Raw genomic sequence first — 20,989 nt, 5'->3', positions numbered from 1 at the left:
AATCCGGCCCCCACACATCTTTGTTACGGAGCAGAGGATTAATTTCACCCAACCCTGCTGCCTGAAATCTCACAGCCAAGCCCAAGCTAACTTTGTCTTCTTGGAGGCACTTCTGGTCACCCAAATCCATGGGAAGGATGAGAGCCAAGGGTTTGGCTGCTCCATCCCTGGTGACCCTTGCCACACCAAGAACTAATGCACAACAGGGAAAGGGGGAAGGTAATTTGGGTGAGAGCGCTGATGAAACAACAGGATTCAGAGCTCGGTGGGAAGCAAGCAGTGGAGTAAGGGCAATGGACTCCAAAAGGCAGGCTTCAACAAACTGAGGAAGCTGGTGGAGGGGGTCTCCTGGGAAAACAATCTAAGGGACAAAGAAGGGAAGAGCTGGTAGCACTGAAAGAGGCTGTATGACATGCACAAATAGCAGCCTATCCCCATGCAAAGGGAAGACAGAGAGCTGAGCAAGAGGCTGCATGGCTGACCAGGAGCCATTCCATGACCTGGAAACAAAGAAGGAACCCTACCAAAAAAATACAGAAACAAGGGCTCATAACCAGGGATGGGTGCAACAGAACGGCAATAGCATCCAGGGAGAGTCAGCAGCACCAATGTGCAAAACAAGTTTTAATTAGCGAGGGACATGAGGCAGGAACAAAATAGCTCTTGTTGAAAGGAAGAGGAAAGGGAAGGTTGGGTCCATTGCCAAGCACATGGCAGGGATCTCCATGGAGTGTTTGGTTATCTCTCCATCAGGGAAGGCACATCATGAGCGCGCTGCTCCAAAATCCACGTTAGAAGGGAGGCGGGCATTCATGCTGGAGCAGGAAGGGTTAAAACAAAAAATAAAAAGTCATTAGAAGTCATCAGGGGCTGATGAAGCCGTCCTGAGCGTGCTCACAAAGCGGGGAAATCAACCCCGAGCCGCCAGCACCGCTCCTCGAGAGCTCGGGGAGGGCGGCAGAAAGGGCACGGAATCTTCCTATCTTCAAGGAAAAAAAGAAAGCCGGGAGCTGTAGGCAATCAGCTCAGCTTCAATCACGGCGAAGATACTAAAACAAACGATGAAACTATCACAGCTTGTAAGTCCCAGGAATTTAATAAAGCGAGAAAAAAGCCCCACACCACCACCACCAACACGAGTTTGTCAAGAACAGATCATGTCAAACCAACCTAATTTCTGCCTTGACAGGATAACTAGGCTTGGTGGATAAGAGGAAAGCTGCAGACATGATATACCTTGACTTTAATAAGGCGTCTGAAGCTGGTCCCACACGGCACCCTGCGAGCAACGCCGAGGACGCGCGGTCTGGATGTAATCGGGGCGGAGGGGAGGCTAACAGGCTGTTGACAAAGCGCTCTCAAAGAGCCCTTATCTATTATTTACGCACAAGCCAGGAGGGCAACCCAACGCGGGATCGCGTTGAGCTCTGTCCCGAGCCCCACTCTGCTCGGCATTTGCATTTAACAACTTGCATGATGGAGCCAGAAGCACGCTTATTAAAATTTGCAGACGATGCCAAGCGAGGAGGAGAGGGACTGGAAGCGCTCGGAGGGTTGGACCAGAATTTCAAATCACCTCCGGAGCAAGCAATAGGAAATTCAATATGGACAAGAGCCAGGTGATGCACTTTGGGAGGAGAAATCAAACGCGCGGATGGAACCGAGGGAAAGGGAAGCGAGCGGGTGCTGGAGCAGCCCACTGACCACAAAGGAACCGAGCGGGCTAAGCAAGATGGCAAATCGTATTACGGGCTGCGTTAACAAGAAGGACAAAGGAGAATTATTTTGCTCCACTTGCTTTAATTCAAGCCTCAGCTGCAATATCCATCCCGATCTGGCCGTCGTGCTTTGCAGAGAGCCAAAGGTTAAGGCGCTGTGGCTTAGCACAGCCATCGAGCAGCTGCCCCTGCAAAGTGCACATCTGGCTGCGCACTGCAACGCTGGAGGGTCCCCTCCCCGTCACATCAATCCCAACTGCGCCTGCCACGCTGCACGCTCAGGGGTAGGCGCACACCTCGGGCTGATGGGATGCGATTGATCGCACGTCGGAGCCACGGACAAGTGGGGCTGAGTCCACGGAATAGCAATGAAATGGGTGAGAGGCGCAGACAGCTCCAAAGGAAGATGAAAGGCGCTGGGGTTTGCTTTGTCTCGAGAAGAAAAGATTGAGTAAGACATGACAGCACTCTTCCCATACATAAATATCATATGAAGGTAGTGGTGAATAATTATTTGCCACATCCCTTGGAGGAGGCAGAAGAAAAAAGCCTAATTTGCTGCAGAGATTCCATCTTGCTACTCGGTGCAACTTCCACTCCGGCTCATGAAACCCTTATAGGACATCTGCAGAGCCTGCATCACCTCCAGCACCAAGAACAGGCTCCGAGAGCTGCCCACGAGGGGACCCGCCGGGACCCCACCGAGCCCCCAGGCTTTGCAGGGGTTGTTCAGCAGCGGTGACAACACATCACAGCAGATCATGAACCAGCTCCTGCAGCTGGCAAGCAACCACCGTGCTAGTCATCCCCGCAACGTCACCGCGCTCCGGCTGCGAGCACCCACGAACCAGAGGGAGCCGAGCTGCTCCGTCCAGCCACCGCGACCCCACAAATCACAGCGAGCCACACTCAGCACTTTTATTCTTTATTGTTCCAGTTCAGACAGCTCCATTATTTAGCCGGATTACTTATTCATGTTCTATTTCCAGGGACAATCTGCTTTGCCGGAGAGTTACCGTCACCTCTCCTCCCTAGCTGCCCCAGCCTGACGCCCTCAGCACAGGGAGCTGGGGATGGTGCTACCATTGCTTCAAGAGGAGCCGAGGTGATCAGCCTGGAACCATCAGCCCCTCCCTCACACTGGCAAGGAGAGGACTGAAAACCCTCAGCCAAAAACGACAGCTAATGTGCAGGCACTGAATGACAGAAGCGCCGCAGACCTCCCATGGCCGCCCCACCACACCAGGCTTCCTGACCATCTCTGTGAGCTGAAACCACCCAACCAGTCCAGAGACAGCAAGGAGAGGCAGCAGAGCCGCTGTGTAATCCCAGAGATGTCCAGCACACACCACAGCCACCTGCACCCCGGGGCATTAATCACCCTCATTTCAAGGCTTCGCTTCAGAGGACGGATGCACTTTTATCCATTTTGCAAAGGTTTGAAGGCTGAAGGGTTTGAAGGCTCTGTGAGACACATCCTCCTGCCCCACGGGACTCAGTCTCCCCATCTCAAGCACTGACATCCCACAATCTCACCCTTTGGGAGAAAGCATTTGGAGGAGGAAGGGCATTTCAAAGAGCTGAAATGCTCTGCTGCTGAGCCCTGCTCAGGTCCTGCACCACATCAGCAGCACAAGCCCACGTCCACAGCATCTGTCCCACCTGCCACGTTCCTCCCTCCCCCATGTACAATTTCCCAAAACCACCCTGAGGTTTGAGAAAAAAACAACCCTCAAAACAAGTCAACAAATTCCCGTAACAAAACGCATGGCTCCGGTTCCACTGAGGGCGCGTTCCCCCAGCAGCGATCACCACCAGCACACAGCCCACCCTGCCCCCGCTCAGACAGCACGGAGCAAGGCTGCAATGGGTGCTGAGCACCCTGGAGGCTGCACAGCAGAGTTCAGGTTGTTGCTGGCTTCAGCAAGGACTGAAAGTACTAAATACCTGGCCAGAGGCACTCTTAACCTAGAAGAACAGGCGCAACAATTTCTACCAACGTCCTATTTTGCTGTTCTGGCTAGAAGGAAAAATATGAAGAAAAAAGGAGCAAGGCAAAAGCAAGCACTCACACTGACCTTGTGTGCTCACCTCTCCGCTCTGGCTCATCGTGCATGTCCCACAGGCACGACCCATTACAGACCTCCCACCAAAGCCATCAATCCCACCACCCAGGTGTTTCATGACCCTACAAGCGGCCCCGCTATCTACAGGTCATTTGCAGAGAGCTCCAAGGGGCATGACATCCCATCCAACCCCACGCTGGGCACGCAACCACCCCCAGCTCCGACTTCCAGACTCTCCTGAACATCCTTTGAGGTGCACAGCGGCGGTGGCTGAGAGATGCTCTAATCACTGCGTCTAATTTCAAACGCTGCAAGGACCATGTTATGCCTTGGGATAAATGTGAGAGGCTCCCATTGAAGTAAAAGAGAGGTACTGCACTTCAGAAGCTGAAATTTAGCCTTTAAAAAAAAAAAAAAAAAGTCGCTAAAACTAAAATATTAAAGTGCATTTAAAAACATAATAAGGCAGATCAGCAATCAAACGGAGCAGCTTGCCGAGGGACTGATAAGTGAGGAGGATTCCAGGGGCAGATAGCACTACAGAAGGAAGGCCAAAAAGGCCTCGTTTAGAGTCAAAACGGCTTTTGATCCAAAATATGGCAGGGATAAGCCGTGAGCAGAAATTAATTTCTGTGCTGCAGAGCTGGCGACGAGCGGCCCAGGGCCACCACTGAGTGCTCTCCTCCATCCCATGGCCCTGCAGGCGTCCCCCCAGCTCCTGCCCCAGGGATCCTGGTTCCTGGAGACCAGCAAGCAGAGCTTCCTCCCAACCACAACCACCGACAGCAGCACCCCCAGCAGCAGCTCCCCTCCACGCAGGACGTTCCAGCCCTGCCACCTCACTGGGGTCAGCCAGACTGGAAACAGAAGTGTATAATCCTTTCACAAGTTAATTGAAGTACCCATCCATCCTTCATTCAAACCATTAGCCACGGGTTTTTGCCATTAATTATTTGGAACCAAATCAAACAAACAAACAAACAGAAGACGCAGAAAGAGAAGAGAAAGCCAAGCGTGGGAAGGGCGCTCCTGCACCGGGGCATCAGTAACTTGGGACCCATCCTGCCTCTCCTCCGCTCTTTTCTCCCAATTTTCCTTCCCTCTCTCTCTGCTCTGTGGCTGTTCCCCATCTCCTTTCCCTCCCTTCCTCACTCCCCATCACAACAAGGTTTAACGCCTCTCCATCTCTTTCTTCTTCCCGGGTAAATTGCAGCGAGCCTGCCGGCTGCTCGGGTGGAACACGCTGTTTTATATGCACCATAAAAGGAGAGAACTCTGTAAACAATATTATTTTTAATAAAATCCGAGGCTTTGGCAGGCCAGCTGCTTTTGTGTCTGTCTTAATTTAATCAGACGATCAGTTCTTTCAAGCAGCAAGAGGGAATGAAAAGCATTAGCGAGGAACCAAGAAACTGGTGAGGAAAAGACACGATTTCCACCGAGTGCTTTCCGCCCGGTGTGTTGCTATGTGAGCAGGACCAAGTTTTCGGCTTCCCACCCCGGCTCTGCTGCAAACAGCTCCGTCAAGGCGCGGGAAGGACGCGAGCGCATCGAGCCGTGGGATGCTCGCGCTGTAGTGCTGGGAAGCAGTCACACAGCGGGTGCGAGGATGCTCAGCCCCATGCTGGATGATGTTGGGAGCCAGCGCAGCTCTCCAGGGCACTGCAGGTCCCTCCCCAGGATGGGAGTCCCCATGGCTCGGTGGGTCCCGCTTTTGCGCCCATGCCGAACCCCCAATCCCCAGCTGCGGGGTCAAAATTTGAAGCCAACTAAACCTGACAGCAGTAAGGTAAGGAAAAAATATTAGAGAGCTTGCAAGTATATCCCGAAAGGTCTGGAAATGCATTTGACCAAGCAGCAAGCGAGAAGCACCCACCAGGACCTCCCCTGGAGCAGAGACCAGGAGTTGGCACTGAGGGACATGGCCCGTGGCCATGGAGGTGGTGGGTTGGGGTTGGACTTGTGGATCTGAGTGGTCTTTTCCAGGCTGGATGGGATCCTGGGCAGCCTGATCTAGTGGATGGCAATCCTGCACGTGGCAGGGGCTTGGAACTAGGTGATTTTTAAGGACCTCTCCAACCTAAGCCATTCTGTGAGTCTATGATTCCAGTCTTAATGACGCTACCATATCCCCAACTTCGTAGCAGTGGTTTCTTTGTTGTACGCACTCAAAGCCCCAAATCCTCAAGAACTTCAAAACTATGAAACAGTAATTGCCAAATTCAGACACAAAGTAAACAAATTAATTGATATTTACTTGTTTACCCAGTTACAAAAAAATGTTAATCACTTCTAATATCTTAAAAATACATGCTAAGGCACAGGCATAAATATCACCAGTAAAGCAAACATGGTGCTCGGCACTGCAAAGGAATTAAAATTAGTATTTAATTACAAGAAATCGCTTGAAGTTCTTTTACTACCATTAATCATTCCCAATTATGACTGCAATTACAAGCCAGCTTTCCTCTTTGGGTGGTCGCTGCTGGGACCCTGCGCTGTGACCCCGTGCTCCTTGCTAGGGGCACCAAGCAGTGAGTGGCTCTATGGCGCACCGACGTGCCACGGGCACGCAAACAAGGGGAGGAAGACACGGAGACTTCATCCCCTTTTCTTGCACTGATTTTGCAGCAGCAAAACAAACCCACGCACCAGGCTGGAGCATCGCTCTGGGGACACGGTGCCCCGATGACCGTGATGCTGCCCCCAGGTCTGTTTGGCACCGCGCGGCACCAAAGGCGACCAAACCACAGCAGGCAACGCGGAAAATCAAATGGAAATGTTCCCTCTTGGTTCCCTCGGTACTTCTGCACAGGGAATGTGATTAGACTGTCCTTATCTTTGTGGGAACAGTTGTTAGCAATAATGAAATCATCCAGCCCTTTTCTTTTTGAAATCCAGCCACATCCTTTGGCTCCAGGAAACAGGGGCAGTGACATGTGCTGTTTTCATAAAAAGCCACAAGACAACATATTTCATTGCAATAAATTCCCTTCCCTCAAGTGAAGAGCGGAGGAGAAGAGATTTCAAGGACGGGGAAAAGTTTCAGCCAAAGGGAAAGGTTGAGCTGAAGCTCAGCCCATCCAACGCCGGAGCTGGCCCGGCAGGATGCAGGCAGCGTGGTGGGGGCTGGCTGCTCCCCTCCCCCCCTTGGGAGCACTCACACAAAAGGCTGCAGCTGGCTCCCAACAGAGTGGGACTCGGGTTGGGTATCAGGAAAGATGTCTTCTCCAAAGGAGCGGTGCTGCACTGCAAAGCTGCCCAGGGAGTTGGGGGTCACCGTTCCTGGGGGTGTTCCAGAGCCATGGGGATGTGGCACTGAGGGTCGTGGGCAGTGGGCACGGTGGGGTGGGTTGGGGATCTCAGAGGTCTTTTCCAACCTGAACGATTCTATGACTCCAGGACTGCGAGGCTGCAAACCTCGCCCTGCTGCACACTCCATCCTCCCCTCATCCTCGGGCCACCCAGTTTCCAACCCACCCCAAGACCCAAAGTCCCTGCTACGTTCTCCTCTCTGCCCAACGTCAGCCCAGCATCCCCAAGCCTCGGCTGCCCGGGCAGATAACACGTGATGACTTAGCAGCTTTGCGCTGAATTAAGCAGCCAGCTTTCCCCCGCGCTGCCCCCTAATTAGCGGGCTGCATTTTGTCGTCCTCCCAGCACTTGGCTGAGGCTCCCCTTCCCTCCGCTCCTCGCTTATTCTGTTCACTGAGCTAATTGCTGAGCGCCTGCACCCTGGGTGTCTGCTGCTGTTGGAGAAGATTAGTATTTTTACAGAGGGGGAAAAAAAGATTAAAAAAAAGAGATTGTGTTTTTTAAAGCAGATGAAAGGAGAGCCCAAGGAGATGTGCATTTGACTCTCAAACACGCTCCTTCAAGTCTCCCTCAGCAGTACTTAAAGGCGTTTCCAAAGCAAGACTTTATGAATGCTAAATGAACCCAGCGCCTTGTTCCTCTGCCACAAGAAAGGGAAAAACTTATCTTTTATATACAATATTTCCTTTACGGCTGACACCGTGCATCATGCATCGCTGCTACCAGCCCCACTTCAGACACAAACGCTGACCTTCACAAAGTCATGGGCACAGCGCTGCCTCACCGCGCCGGGTCGAGCATCCCAACGGGATGCACTGTGCAAAGGGCAAGGTGAGGAGAGCGCAAGTGGGGATGAGCTGAAAGCTTTCCTCACAGCTGCTGTGATCTCAGCTGCCCCAGCCCAAGCCGGGATGCCCATGGGGAAGCACTGCTCACCACCAGGCTTTCTAAGGATGCTGCGCAGGCAAGAGGGATGCAGGATGGGGAGGGGAAAGACAACCAAGGAGGAGTGAGAGCAGCCCGGTAAGCCAGAAGCACTAGGGATGACATGCAACACTCCCCATCCAGCCCCGCAAACTGTACCACAGAGGGATGCTGGCTGGATTTTCACCCAGTCTCCCCAGTTTCAGAAAGGACAAGAGGCTCTTGGCCATCACACCAGGTGTTCAGCATCCAAGCACCCTGGGCAATGTGGGACACTTAGCAGGACTCATTGCTCACCCTAACTGAGCATCTCCAGCAGGATCAACTCTTTCCTTTGCGTTCCCTGCCCGGGAGATGGTTGAGAAGCACACCCAGCTTCACACAAAACACGGTGCGAGGAAGTAGGGCCACGCTTTTAGGAAAACACCCACCCAAAGGAAGTCCTGGGAGATTTAATTAGCCGCCGTCTGTGCTGCTTAAGCTTGTTGGGTGCTATATAATTGCTAAATATTATCCCGGCAGGTACAGCAGTTTGTTCGGATAATGCCAGTGATTGACATTTCCCTGGCATCTTTCATCCCAACCAGATCTGATATTAGTCTATTATAAAACATTCTTCTGTCCCAATCCTCCATATGTCTCTAAACTGTCAACAGGATCGTAACTGGCTCTGCATTTTCAAAAGGCACAAAGCAACTTCATGGGACGCAGCAGAAGCTGAGCTCAACTTTGCTCAAGTTGCACGCGCACACATATGGAGATATGGGCTCTACTTCAGTGCTGGCACGGGGTGAGCCTGCAAGAAGTGGTGCACAGCACCCAAAAAGCTCGCAGCCCAAGGAACGGGCCCATCCCCACCTCCTGGCAGGCGGCAGCGGGTGCCACAACCCAACACCAACGTGAAAAATACATTCCAGAGACAGCCCAACAGAGGGGCCACAGAATGATTAATTGGAGACTATCAGTTTGGGATAGGTCTCTAAATTCTCATTAAGTCAGGTGCTGAGGCATCACACATTAATCCAGAACATTTCCCCTTCGGCCCAAACAAATAAATAACTGTTGTATAATTCAGGGAGGATGGGGTGGAGCCATCTCGTCCCCCCTCTCCCTGCCTCTTCCCAACTAACCAGTGAATAAAACATCGCCCGCAAATCTATTAAGCTAATTTTAAATCCTGACAATTTAGCAGCACTTCAGCAAGATAAGAGCCATTTATTAAAAGCCACAGTTCATTAAGCCAAATGCTGCTGGCGTATTTACTCAGAGAAGCTGGGCTGGGCTCCCACCAGAACCAGGGGAGGAGTCCCCCTGCCCCACCAGACCTTCCAGCTTGGACCTTCCTCCTCCAAACCTCGTGTGGGGTTGCAGGAGAGGATCCTATAGCTCCACGCATTCCTGCATCTGGAGCAACCCCTGCTGCAAAGCTGTGCCCTACCACACCATGGACCCTCCTAAGAGCACCAAAGCCAGAATCTGGATGCGCTGAGCATCGCTTCAGACCTGTTCCCGTTAATGGCAAGCACAGATTGACTCCAGGCAGGGGATGACAGCAAGCCAAGGGAGGGCTACATAGGAAGGGATGTTTTTTGCCAAAAGCAACCAGATTGCACTCAGAGCTTTCATTCCTCCAGACTGTGACATGACATCTCTGTCAGGCCCCTCTGCTGCACCACTGTCCTGGCTCCCAGAGTATCCCGGCGCTTTGGGACACGGGGGAAAGGCTCGGGGCTCCCTGACTGCAGGGAGGCAGCAGGGAAGGAGATGGACTCCCCCCTTTTACAGCCCTGCACCTCCCGCTGTGATTTTTTTAACCTCCAGGGTGGCGAAGTGCCACTCTACAAGACGCCAAGGGGATGCAGCCACCACAACCAACCTACGGATGGGTGAAATCCAAAGACGCCCCAGCAAGGAGCTATCCAAACACAGCCACAGCCCATGGAGTCTGAGCAAGCTCTGTGCCAGCCCGCTGACTCCAGCACAGCGCAGGAGCATCACTGAGCTGGCACTCCCCTCCGGGACCTCCTCTCTGCTCAGATCCCAGCGGTGCACAGGTCTTTGTGGGTAGGGAGCAATCAGGAGCGGCTCAGTGGTACCCGAGGGATGGAGGCACGAGGGATGGCGGAGCAGCACTGCGAGCAGCAGGCAGCAGAGGGCAGTGAAGAAATCCCATCTCGCAGAGTTTGAGAGCGTGATTCATTCCAGCGGGAGCCATCCAAAGAGACTTTAGCAAGTGCAATCGTCCCACTGTGCCTTTCACCTGCACACACTCGCAAGACAGTCTGGAGTCACCACAGAGTCTCCCTTTACAGTCAGAGCTGAAAGGAGCCTTATAAAGGTGAATTAACATTTTAAAAGAATGTAAAAAACCCAGAACTGTTCTAATGATGATTAATGGGAAGCTATAAGGGAGGCCGTGACCTCCCAGTGTCATTAAATGGATTGGCAGGTTTCTGAGCATTAATTATAAATAGCCACAGGAGTTCTGGCGCTTAGCAGAATGATGATAAATCCATGACACGGGCGGAGGGACAAGGAGTCAGGAGCACCGGGAACGTGTGCCGGGTGTGCACGTGCACGCAGCAGCAGCGTGGGTTTGCACACCGTTGTGTGCACGAGAGATGTGCAAAGGGAGAAGCGCAGACGTGCCCACCTGAGAGTGCTGCTGCGTTGGGGTGGAGAGGGAAACGGGCGCATGATAAATTAGGCTCTGCCAGTCAATCACATTTCCTAAATGTTTTATATCCCAAAAGCTATAAAAGCAATATCCCTTTCTGGCCTTATTGGAGTCATTTCTGTAAGGCAATCACATCCGTCTCCCCGGGGATTGCAGCCGAACCGTGCCTCGGCTCCCCCCGCTTTTGTACTTAACTCTGCAGCTTGCTACCAGCCAAGGGTCAGAGCGTGCATACAAATGGGGAGGAAGAGGGAAAAACAAACAGCCCCCACCAGCACCACGGCGGCCACAAACTTCTCCGGCTTGCCCAGCGCAGAGGCTGAGGAACCAGAGGCCGTCGGCATTTCACATCCGTCAGCTTCGTGTTTCCTTCTCTCCAAGGCGTGCTCCTCCAGATGAGGCGGGGGCTGCATCCCAGGCCGCTCTCCCAGTGAAGTGCAGCCACTGCAGAGGGCGAAGGGCCCTGGTGCTGACAGCGCAGGGAACAAAAGGGGCTGGGAGAAGGGGGGGAGATGCCAGGGGTGTCCCCGTGCCACCAAACCCCCCCCTCTGCAGGGATCTCGCAGCTCCCATCCCCGCTCCCTGCATCCGCACCCAGCCAGCACCACCTGTGCCGGAATTGAAAACATTGCTGCTCCTACTGAGATTTAAGGATCAGTGCCCCGTGGGCTCCTCCAGGGGAAGGCATTATTTCAGCTGATTGGAAAGCGGCGGCGAAAGCACGGGTTCTCCATACAATTTTCTTCATATCTTATTAGTCGCAACACAATTACAGCGAATGCATCAATTCTTCGTCCCAGCAGCTCCTGGAAAGAGCCACCTATTAAAAGCTGGCTTATTAATGGAATTGTACAGCCAGGATTAATCGGGCCGCGCTGGCCCTTTCCATTTCTCACTCCACAAGTGCTTTTGTTTGCTTAATAGGCTGAAGTAACTCGAGAACGGCGCAACTTAGAGCTCCCCCCATTTGCTGCGCGCATCGGCAGCAAATTTAATCTCTCTTTATTTTACGGCGGCGCTCGGGGATGAGACGTGGCACGCGGCAGCGGGGACATCCACACACCCAGCAGCCGGGGCTGAAGCAGAAGAGGCATTTCATCTCCCCCCTGGAAGAGCACAGCAGAGCCAGCAAGGGGAATCCCGTAAACCATCTTCCAAAATCCCGCATGGATTTGAAACACCGAGAGCAAGTGCCAAAGCGAGCCAGCAGGAACCCAGCCAGGGGACCGGCGCGATAGCATCCCACGAGCTGCCCCAAAAGAGCCCCCAAAGAGCCCCAGCTGCAATGCCAGCCCTATTGCCAGCCCTATTGCCAGCCCTATTGCCAGCCCTATTGCCAGCCCCATTCCCGCAGCCGGGAGCGAGAGCCGCCGTCTCCCAGCACAGATATTACGGCGCTGGCGAAGCCAATGCATGTTGAAGCATGGTAATATAGTATGACTTCCCCCTTTAATGGAATTTTTCTAGCCCACTAGGAAAAAAAAGACTCCATTAGCCCTACTACAAAGGCTCCTACTTATTAGTATTTTAGAACAGCGGCAAAAAACATTTCTTGAATCTAATTATTGCTGACAAATATGAAAATTGAAATCAAAGTTAAATTTTCAGCTACAGTGCCTCGTACGGCAGCAGCTCGCCCGCTCCCGACCACGGCATCAACACATTTGTTCTGCGGGGACCGGGCCCACCCCAGCCCCCCCCCTCCATCTCCGCAGACCTGACTTCATGCTCACCAGCTGGCAGAGCGCAGCGAGGCTGGGAGACGAGGGGAGAGGGCTTTTTTTTTTTTTTTTTTTAAACATTAATTTTTATATTTTTATCCCCCGCTTTGCCCTCTCCCGGCTCCCAACAAGGAGTTGCTGGGTGATTTTAAATTCCTCGAGATCGAGGATCTGGGAGGGAGGGGAAGAGAGGAGGGGGAAAAAAAAAAAAAAAAAAAAAAAAAAAAAAAAAAAAAAAAAGAGCCTTGTCAACATATTTCCTTTCTCCTGCCTCCCCCCCCAACATACTGTAAAAATCAATCCCCTTTGTCATTTTGCTCTGCTTGTGTGAATGTTTAATGGCTGTCGAGGGAGATAATGATTGCTGCTAGGAAATTCATTTCAGATTTGCTATTTATAAAGTACTTGGTGCTCAGGTGGGAAATTAACATAAGGAAGGGGGAAAGGGACCGAAGCAGGGCAAGAGAAGCAGCAGGAGAGGAGGGATGAGGCAGCGGGGCGGCCGGAGGGGCTCCGAGGAGGATGTGCCCAACAAGTGCATCTTCAGTGGGGCAGAGGGATGAGGGCCATGCACGGTGGGGGGCCCACATGGGGCACACGGGTGCTCCCCAGCACCACCAACGTGTGCACACCCTGCATCTCTCACGGGCATCCCCTGTGTGCATCCTGCACCCCCCCCCAGGCATAGAATCGTTAGGGCTGGAAGAGATCTCTCAGATCCCCAACCCAACCCCATCCCACCCCACCCTGCCCACTGACCACATCCCTCAGTCCTGCAACACCTCCCAGGACGGTGACCCCACCACTCCCTGGGCCAATGCATCACCAATCCTTCAAAGAACAAATCTTTCCTAATATCCAACCTAAGCACACGCTGCTCCAGGGGAAGGGCTGGGGGCCCCTTCAGTAATCCAACCACCACCACCATACCAAGTCTTTTTTTCCCCCCCTCCCATCACTGTTCCAATATAATTTCCTAGCTGTACATCCACGGTGCAGGTTTCTGAACTCAGGTGTCTGTGTGCTGCCTGGTGCTGCTGTTCCAGCCTTGCCCTTGGCTGGGCTCTCTGCTGCAGTCCTGGCTTTGCCTGGGCCTCAGCTGAGACCTTGGCCCTCTTCTGCTCCTCCAGTTTGTGATTTTGAGCACGGTGCAGAATGGTGCCAGGTCACGTTCTGTTGGTGTTTGGGTTCAGTTCTATCCCCACCCTCAGATTCTTCAGTGGGTTCTTCTTTGGGACTCTACGGTGAATCTTCTTCTTTGGAGCCCACGGTGTCTTCTGGAGCTCCTGGCTTCTTCCAAGCTCCATATGGGTCCCCACATGCACTGGCAGGTTACAGTCACTCTACAGGGCAGCAGGTTTGCACCAGGTCCCATCCCAATCACCCACCCTGAGGAAGGCACTTTCAGCCCAAATGCAGGGAACACCCAACGTGGCCACAGAGAGCGAGGAGCAGCAGATTCAGCATCCCACGTGGGCATCCCTCACCCACATCCTGCATCCCACATCCCTCACGTGTACCCAGCATCCTTTGTGGGCATCCTGCATCCCTCGCGGGCATCTCTCCAACACATTCCCCCATCCTTGGGGGCATCCCTTGCGTGGATCCCGCACGAGCATCCCCCATCCCAGCCTGGACAACCCGCAGAGCTCTGCTGCTCCCCACCAAACCTGTTGCTGTGTGGGCGGCTGTGAATCCCGGGGGAATTCCCGGCTGTGCCATCGCCGGAGCCGCAGAGGCAGCGCGACGCACGCAGCCATTGAGCTGCTAATTCCTCGTCTCAGAAGTTGCTTTTCACTTTCTGATTTTTTCAATAATAGGCTTGCTATGAATCCCTTAAGCTTCTGAAATAAGCCAAAAACCGCTTTTCCAGCCATTTACATAAACACAAGTGGATCAGAAGGAATAATCATAGTTTATGCATTATTTGGGGGCTTTGGAGCCGGCTGCTAATGTGATGTCAGGTTTTGAAGCTGAGAACCTACAACGGGAAGTGTTGACGGGTAGCAAAGCAGCAGAAAGCATAAACAATAAATAACACCATTTTTTAAATGTTGCATTCAATGACAGCTTGGCTGTCCAGCGGCTCCCGCTGCCCGCAGCACTGTTCCAAAAAGGGCCTCATTAAGAGAGATGTCACTCATGCCAAAGCCAAAACCAGCCCTGTCGCTCCTTGGACTGCCATCAAACCCCGGTGCCGGCTTCGGGGATTGACCGAGCAAAAAGTCTCATGTAGGCACCCTCTCATCTCTCCACACCATCTGTCCTGCAGAAGGGGAATAAAGCCTGAAAGCAACCAAACAGACCCAGCAACGCCGAGCTATCCACCAGACAGCCTCCGAAAGAGGGGGAAACAATACACACAGCCACGCTCAAAGGGCCAGATAATGCTGCAGTATTAATGAACCTCGCTTCACACTTCAAGTGCTTGTCGTGCCTCCAGTGAGGCGGGCTGGATTTGGCTTTCAAACCAGGTCTTAAAATCAAGAACGCCGCTTCTGACAAAATCAAACCATGAGCAGAGGGGTCTGTTTTGAAGTAACAATACAAAAAAAATGGAACAAGGCGCGAGACTCCGGGCTCTTCTGGTACTGCTGGCACGCCGCCCTCGGACTGCTATTTCGTTTGAAATAACTTCACAACTTTGTACATAAGCAAGCTCAGATTTGGAGCAAAAATTACTTGAAATCGATCCCTGCTTCCCCCACGTTTTTCTCTCGCTGGGAATCCGTGCCTTTGAATGAAAAAAATTCCTCTGCTCCCAACATTACACAATTTCCTGCGGGGTTTCCCATTCCTTGGCAGCTGCTGCTCCCCACTGTGAGTCACAGCAGGGTGTGAGCTGGCCGTGGGGCTGATGGCTGGGATACTGCAAGCCTGACTTCACTTGGGAAGGAGCTTTCTTCATGCTCAGTGTTGCACGACTGCACCGTGAGGTAAAGACCCCATTTGCAAAGGGAATACAAGCGAGATAGAGCAGATCGGAGAGAGGAAAGAGGTGGAGCCCTTATGACAAGGTGAGGATGGAGCACGCAACAAGCCCAACTCACTGCAGGATTCAGGCAGAACCAAGCTCCCATTGAATGGTTTGAGTTGGAAAGGACCTTAAAGGCCACCTGGTCCCACTCCCTGCAGTGAACAGGGACACCCACAGCTCCATCAGGTGCTCAGAGCCCCATCCCCTGACCCTGGGTGTCTGCAGGGATGAGGCATCAACCAGCTCCCATCGGCACCTTTCCCATGTTTTAAGGGAAATACTCAGAGCCACACTCCCCACCACCCAGCCCTGCTCAGCAAGCGAAGCATGCAGGAGGTGGAGGAAGGAAAAAGCAGAGGGGGGAGGATGCCAAGAGCAGAGCGCTGCCTTTAGTGGGAACAGCCAACGGGACGAGGCAGGTCAAAGGGTCAATTAATTTACAACAGCTTTCGGCATCGGACACATTAACTGTAAGCACATCAAAAATCCATGCTATCCTTCTTGGCAGGAGATAAGAGCACACTGAAGGCAGCACCTCTGATTTATTATTAAGCAGGAGCAAGGTGTGCACGTCGGGAAGGCAGAGGGAGGCGGATGCAGCCCTGAATGTGCCGGGAGCTGGCATGCACCATGCAAAAGGGCTCCAGCACCTGGGATCAGGGTGCCCCAGGGATGCAGTGATGGAGGGCTCATCCCCTGTGCTCTTTGCTACTTGAAGAAATGAGAAGATGCACATACAGAGGTGCAGGATAACTGCTGAAGATGGAGACATCAGCACGGCTTGGGTTTCTACTGCCGAATCCCAAAAATTGGCATTTCGCTCTTCTTGGCCTCTAGTTGAAACCAAGAACTCCAGCCCAAGTCACGGCTCCAAGGCAGCTGCGAGCCTTTGCCATCAGCATCTGAGAGGGATCATGGCTTGGTCCCATCGAGCAACAGCAGATTTGCCACCACGCATCAAAGGAGCACAACCAACAACAATGAAAAAAAAATAATCACATTTACCCTCTTTAGGGCTTCGCCCTAGTAAAGACACCCATCGGGCTGGGGAACAGGCAAAGAAAATTTACCCTCTCCTGCCCCTTCAGAAGTTTGGGAAGAAATGCCAAAAGGTTTTTTCTGACCCCATGGCCATAAGGACATCCCCTTACAGTGCGTTGGCTGGAGCCATCCCCTCCACTCTGGGTTATCACAGCCAGCCCTGCTTGCTGCCTTGACCCAGATCTGTCAACTGATCAATTCTTTTTCTCATGGAGGGAAAATAAATTTTGGGGGTGGGAGGAAATCACAAATATGGATATTTTTAGGCAAAAACAGCAAGAGAAATAAACGAAGCAGACACTCGGAATATCGAACGCATTCGTCTCACGCACAACAGGGCGAGCACAACAGGCAGATGGAATAACCATCAGCCAGGGTTACGATGATGGTCCAAATGAGATGAGGGAAAAAAAAATGACTTTCACTGAGCACTGGGACATCCCAGAACGGGTGGCAGCCCCCAGAGCACCCAACCATCGGCAAGAAGGCTGCTGGGAGCTGCCTGGCATGCTCCCTCTGACACATCACAAATTCATCTGTGCCTGAGAGAAGGAGCCTCGTGCACAGCACCCAGCACCCCCAGAGCTGCATCCACGCACGGAAGCAGCAAGGAACACACGCACAACCCCACCTGCAGCACTGCACACAGCCCCAGCTGAGCCCGCACCACGCGCCCACCCAACATCGTGGGTGCCATCCCATTAGTGCACAGTGCATCCTTCCCATGACAAAGACCTGCCGGGGTTCCTGTTGACTCTGCTGAGTCTTAAAAATGCGCCAATTAATCCCCGGCGGCGGCCTGGTTTCCAGAGGTGCCGGATCCCTGCTTGCAGCTCCAGTTAGAATCAACCGGAGTGACAGATGTTAGCAGCCCTCCAAATCAGGCCACCCAGCACCCACACCGCATCCCCCGCTTTTATGTACTACACCTAACTAGGTTATCTAATCATGTAGGTATCGATTATCGCCGTTATTACCTATTAAATAGCTATTTTCTGCCGTTGGGGTGAATATCACATTTTATTGACCTGCGTGGTAACTATTAACCACCCAAGGAAGCCGCATCCAGCATTTCCCTGGGGAACAATAAATCCGGGTGTTCACCAGAAGACGTCGATGCACGTAATTTTTCTGATCCGCGTTCATTAGCGCAATTACCTCCGTGCACGAGCTGCCAGGTCTCCCTCCAGCCCTGCTGAGGCTGCAGCCCCGCTCCACGCCGCGTTCCCCAGCCTGCCCTTCCCCATGGCAGCACCCCATGCCTCTGTGTCACTTCAGCCCCATTCCTCCTTGGGAGCCATCTGCAACCCATCCACTTTGAGGGGGAGAATAATTCCTCCAAGCGAGGATTGCTCGGCCTATGATGTTGACACACTCTATTATTTTCCATACCTATTGCAGCGTGTACGCTCATTAGAATAAGGTCTTTATGCTAATTTGTAAATCAAATTCCCATAATTCTTGGCTTACTGATGCTAAAGGCCCGGCTAAATCTTCTGTGACCTTTTAGCCTGGTTAATCCCTTCGCGCGTGGCTGGGTGAGGAGTTTCTTCCCCTCCTCTCCAGGGCGCTGGGCTGAGATTTTCACACCCACCCTCGGGAAGCGCAGCTGGGTGGCAACAAGGGCACAGCCACGAGCATCCCTCTGCTTTGGGAAGAGAGAACGCCGGCCTCCAAGCGGGCTCCAGATCCACACTGCCGCTATCTCACATCGTGCAGAAGAGCTGCGGGATGCTGCATTGCAAGCAGAGCTCATCCCCCAGCACTGAGGCTGCAGCCCCTCGCCCCCTGTGTGCCCAGCACCAGGCAGCGCCCACCCCTTGCCCTCCGCACAGACACCACGGAAGCACCCGGTGCCCTCAGCATCAGGAGCGCATCTAAAAAAGGAAAAAAAAAAATAATAAAACCAACGACAAAAGCTGCAAACCTACGGATGTTTGCATAAATACAGGCCGCCAAGCACTCCTGGATTGCCCCACTTCACTCTCAAGCGCACTCACCAGCCACTCTCCTTATTGTTTGTTTGGCTGCAAATAGGTAAATGACCCGGAGTATTGACAAACTGCCGCAGAGGGCAGCACAGATCTCTTGAGCTGTTTGGAGTAGCGATGTGCAAAACACTTTTTTTTCCCGCATGACAACAATTTTCATGCTTTCAGCCGCGAACCAGTTCCACCGCTGCGTACCGCGTCAGGTAGGAAAGTTAAAATTCAAAGAAATACTGTGAATAGCGGAAAAGATCACGACGGCAGCAGGGGGCCTGCTGCATATCTGCCAATGCACACACATATGTAAATGCACACGCTCCCTCTGGGGCTGAACGATGCCCAATTTCTCAAAATCCACTTGGAAAGTTCTTTGCTCAAAAAACCCCAAATGACTCCTGCTTACAAGTTTATTTCCTTGAAACGACTCTTCCGAACGCAATTCTGCAACGCAGCCTCCCAGGGGGACTCTCTCCCATGCATTGCTGATGACCCAGCACCCCCCAGCTTCCAAAAAGGGCCCAAAGTTTTGGCTGCCCTGTGCCACCCTCTGTCCCCACCCCACGGCTCTGCCCCCCTCCAGCCCACGTTGTGCTGCGGCTCCGGCCGCTCCCACCCAGCAGTGACTCAGGGCCTTGTGGCACCCACACTGCACAGAGGGCTGGGTGGGGAGGGGGGGGGGGGGGGGATGCAAAAGATTTTGGCTGGGGGGAGGCAGCCCACTGCTCCCCACCGCTTTGCTGCAGAGGGGAATAAAAAAAAATTTAAAAAAAGGGAAAAAAAAAATCAACTTTTTGATCTGCAAGCTTTGATAGGAGAAAGAAGAAGCATGAGGGATGAGCAGGGAATAGGGCTGCAAGGAGCCAGAAGAAAGCACTGAAAGAGGCACAGATTCTGCATCAGGGAAGCGAGGAGGAGGAGGACGGATGCCCACCGCCCAAGCCTGGGCTCCCCATGGAGGTGGCAGCCCCAGGAGCCCCAGCAGGAGCAGGATGCAGGGGGCCAGCATTCCCAGCAGCATCACTGGCAGCGGGAGCTTGAGGAGAGCAATGGGAGGAAGGCGAAGAGGAGCGATGCCTCGGTGTGTGCTGTGCATGCTAAGCAGCCTGCGCTGCTCCATCCCAGCAGCTCTCTCTGGGCCCAGCAGAGAGAAGTTTGAGCGCTGCCCATCTCCCCTTGCTTTGCTGGGGCATGGCCCCCGCTCACGAGCCCCCAGCCCCACACAGGGTCCTGCTGGATAGAGAGTGAACCAAGCAGGGATGCTCAGGGCGCACGGAGCCCAAACGCTGCTCCCCACCCGCAGCAGGCACTGGGACAGCTGCAGCGTCCCCACTGCAATGCCATCCTCTGTGGAAACACTTCCTCATCTCTGGGGTTGCCCACACCCCAAAAATCCCCCAGGGCAACCAGAGCCTTGGGAGCACCCATCCGCAATGGGGCTTGGGGGGCACCCCCGGCTGCCTCCCCCTCTTCCACAGCCCGAGCTCTGCAGGCAGCTGATGCAGGATGTACCCCCCCCCCCCCCCCCCGGGGGAACCCCGCTCCCACAGCCCCTCCAGATGGCTGCGAGGAGACTAACGCAGGCTGACAACCCGGTGCTGCTGGCCAGCTGGGGCCGGCTCCTGCCTCCACCTCCCCCCTCCACCCCTTACTTTGCTTTTTTATGCACGAAGCATATATACATATATATTTTTTTTTTCTTGCAAATCCCTCCTCAGGAGCTGTAGGGTGCGAGCAAACAGCTCGCCACCAGAACACGCCAGACCACAAATTCCCCAACTCCTCAGCGCTAGGGTTGCACCGAGTTTTTGGGACGACCTTGCAGGCGGATCCAGCAAAGCCAAGCCAAGCCAAGCCAAGCTGGGGTGGGAGGAGGGGGGAGAAAGCAGCACAGAAAGGCCATGAACCTCCCCATACCCGCTGCCTGTTGGATGCACGGCTCCTCCAGGAGCCGAGTTGTGCTGCTGGAGATGTTAGAGCCGCTTGGCACCGCCCAGCATCCCCTTTCCCCAAAAATCAGCGCTGCTCAAGAAGTTCTTCCATAGCTCGAAAAGGGCGGGGGGGGCACAAGGAGGGAGAAGCCACGGTGCTGCATTCCCCACAACTTGGGGGACAGCGGGGACCCCCTCCCAGTTGCCTCCCCCCCCTCACCCCCCCGCATCGGGGACTCCTCACCCCCAGGATGTCGGTATGGGGCCGCGTCCCCCCCCCTGCCCGGCCCTACCTTGGAAGAGGAGGAGCGCGGCCATCCCGGCGAAGATCACCCATGAGACGGGGTGCTGCATTTTCGCCTGGGCCATGTTCGGCGCGGGCTGCGTGTCACCCCCTCCTTCCCCCGCTCACTGTCTGCTGCCGGGGAGAGGTTTAAAATCCAGCGTTTTCCCCGAGCGAAGCGCAGAAAAATAGTGGAGGTAAAAGAGAGGAAAAAAAAAAAAAAAAAAAAAAAAAAAAAAATCCCCCACAGGGAAAAATAAATAGTAGGAAAATAAAAATTAAAAAAAAAAAAAAAGAAGAATTAAGAAAAACCACCGCAGGATGGGGGAGGGAAAAAAAAATGAAAAATAA

At 53.3% G+C, this 20,989-nt stretch overlaps 1 protein-coding gene across 4 annotated transcripts in view; it reads right to left on the bottom strand.

Annotated features, from left to right (window-relative positions):
- Nucleotides 1-20,989, bottom strand: part of LOC110387644 (protein CEPU-1) — a 320,486-nt gene that overhangs the window by 230,083 nt on the left and 69,414 nt on the right. The window contains exon 1 of one of the 4 annotated variants that reach the window (XM_021375987.1): nt 20,649-20,868. The exons of the other annotated variants lie outside the window; for them this stretch is intronic. Coding sequence (XP_021231662.1) covers nt 20,649-20,724 — 76 coding nt within the window. The 5' untranslated portion in view covers nt 20,725-20,868. Of the gene's footprint in view, nt 1-20,648; nt 20,869-20,989 lie in introns of those variants that run through there. 4 annotated transcript variants of the gene reach the window in all.

The sequence above is a fragment of the Numida meleagris genome, chromosome 23, assembly GCF_002078875.1.
Source record: "Numida meleagris isolate 19003 breed g44 Domestic line chromosome 23, NumMel1.0, whole genome shotgun sequence".
NCBI classification, from domain to species: Eukaryota; Metazoa; Chordata; class Aves; order Galliformes; family Numididae; genus Numida; species Numida meleagris.
Note: the sequence above shows the minus strand (reverse complement) of the source record. Positions and strands in the feature narration are given on the sequence as shown.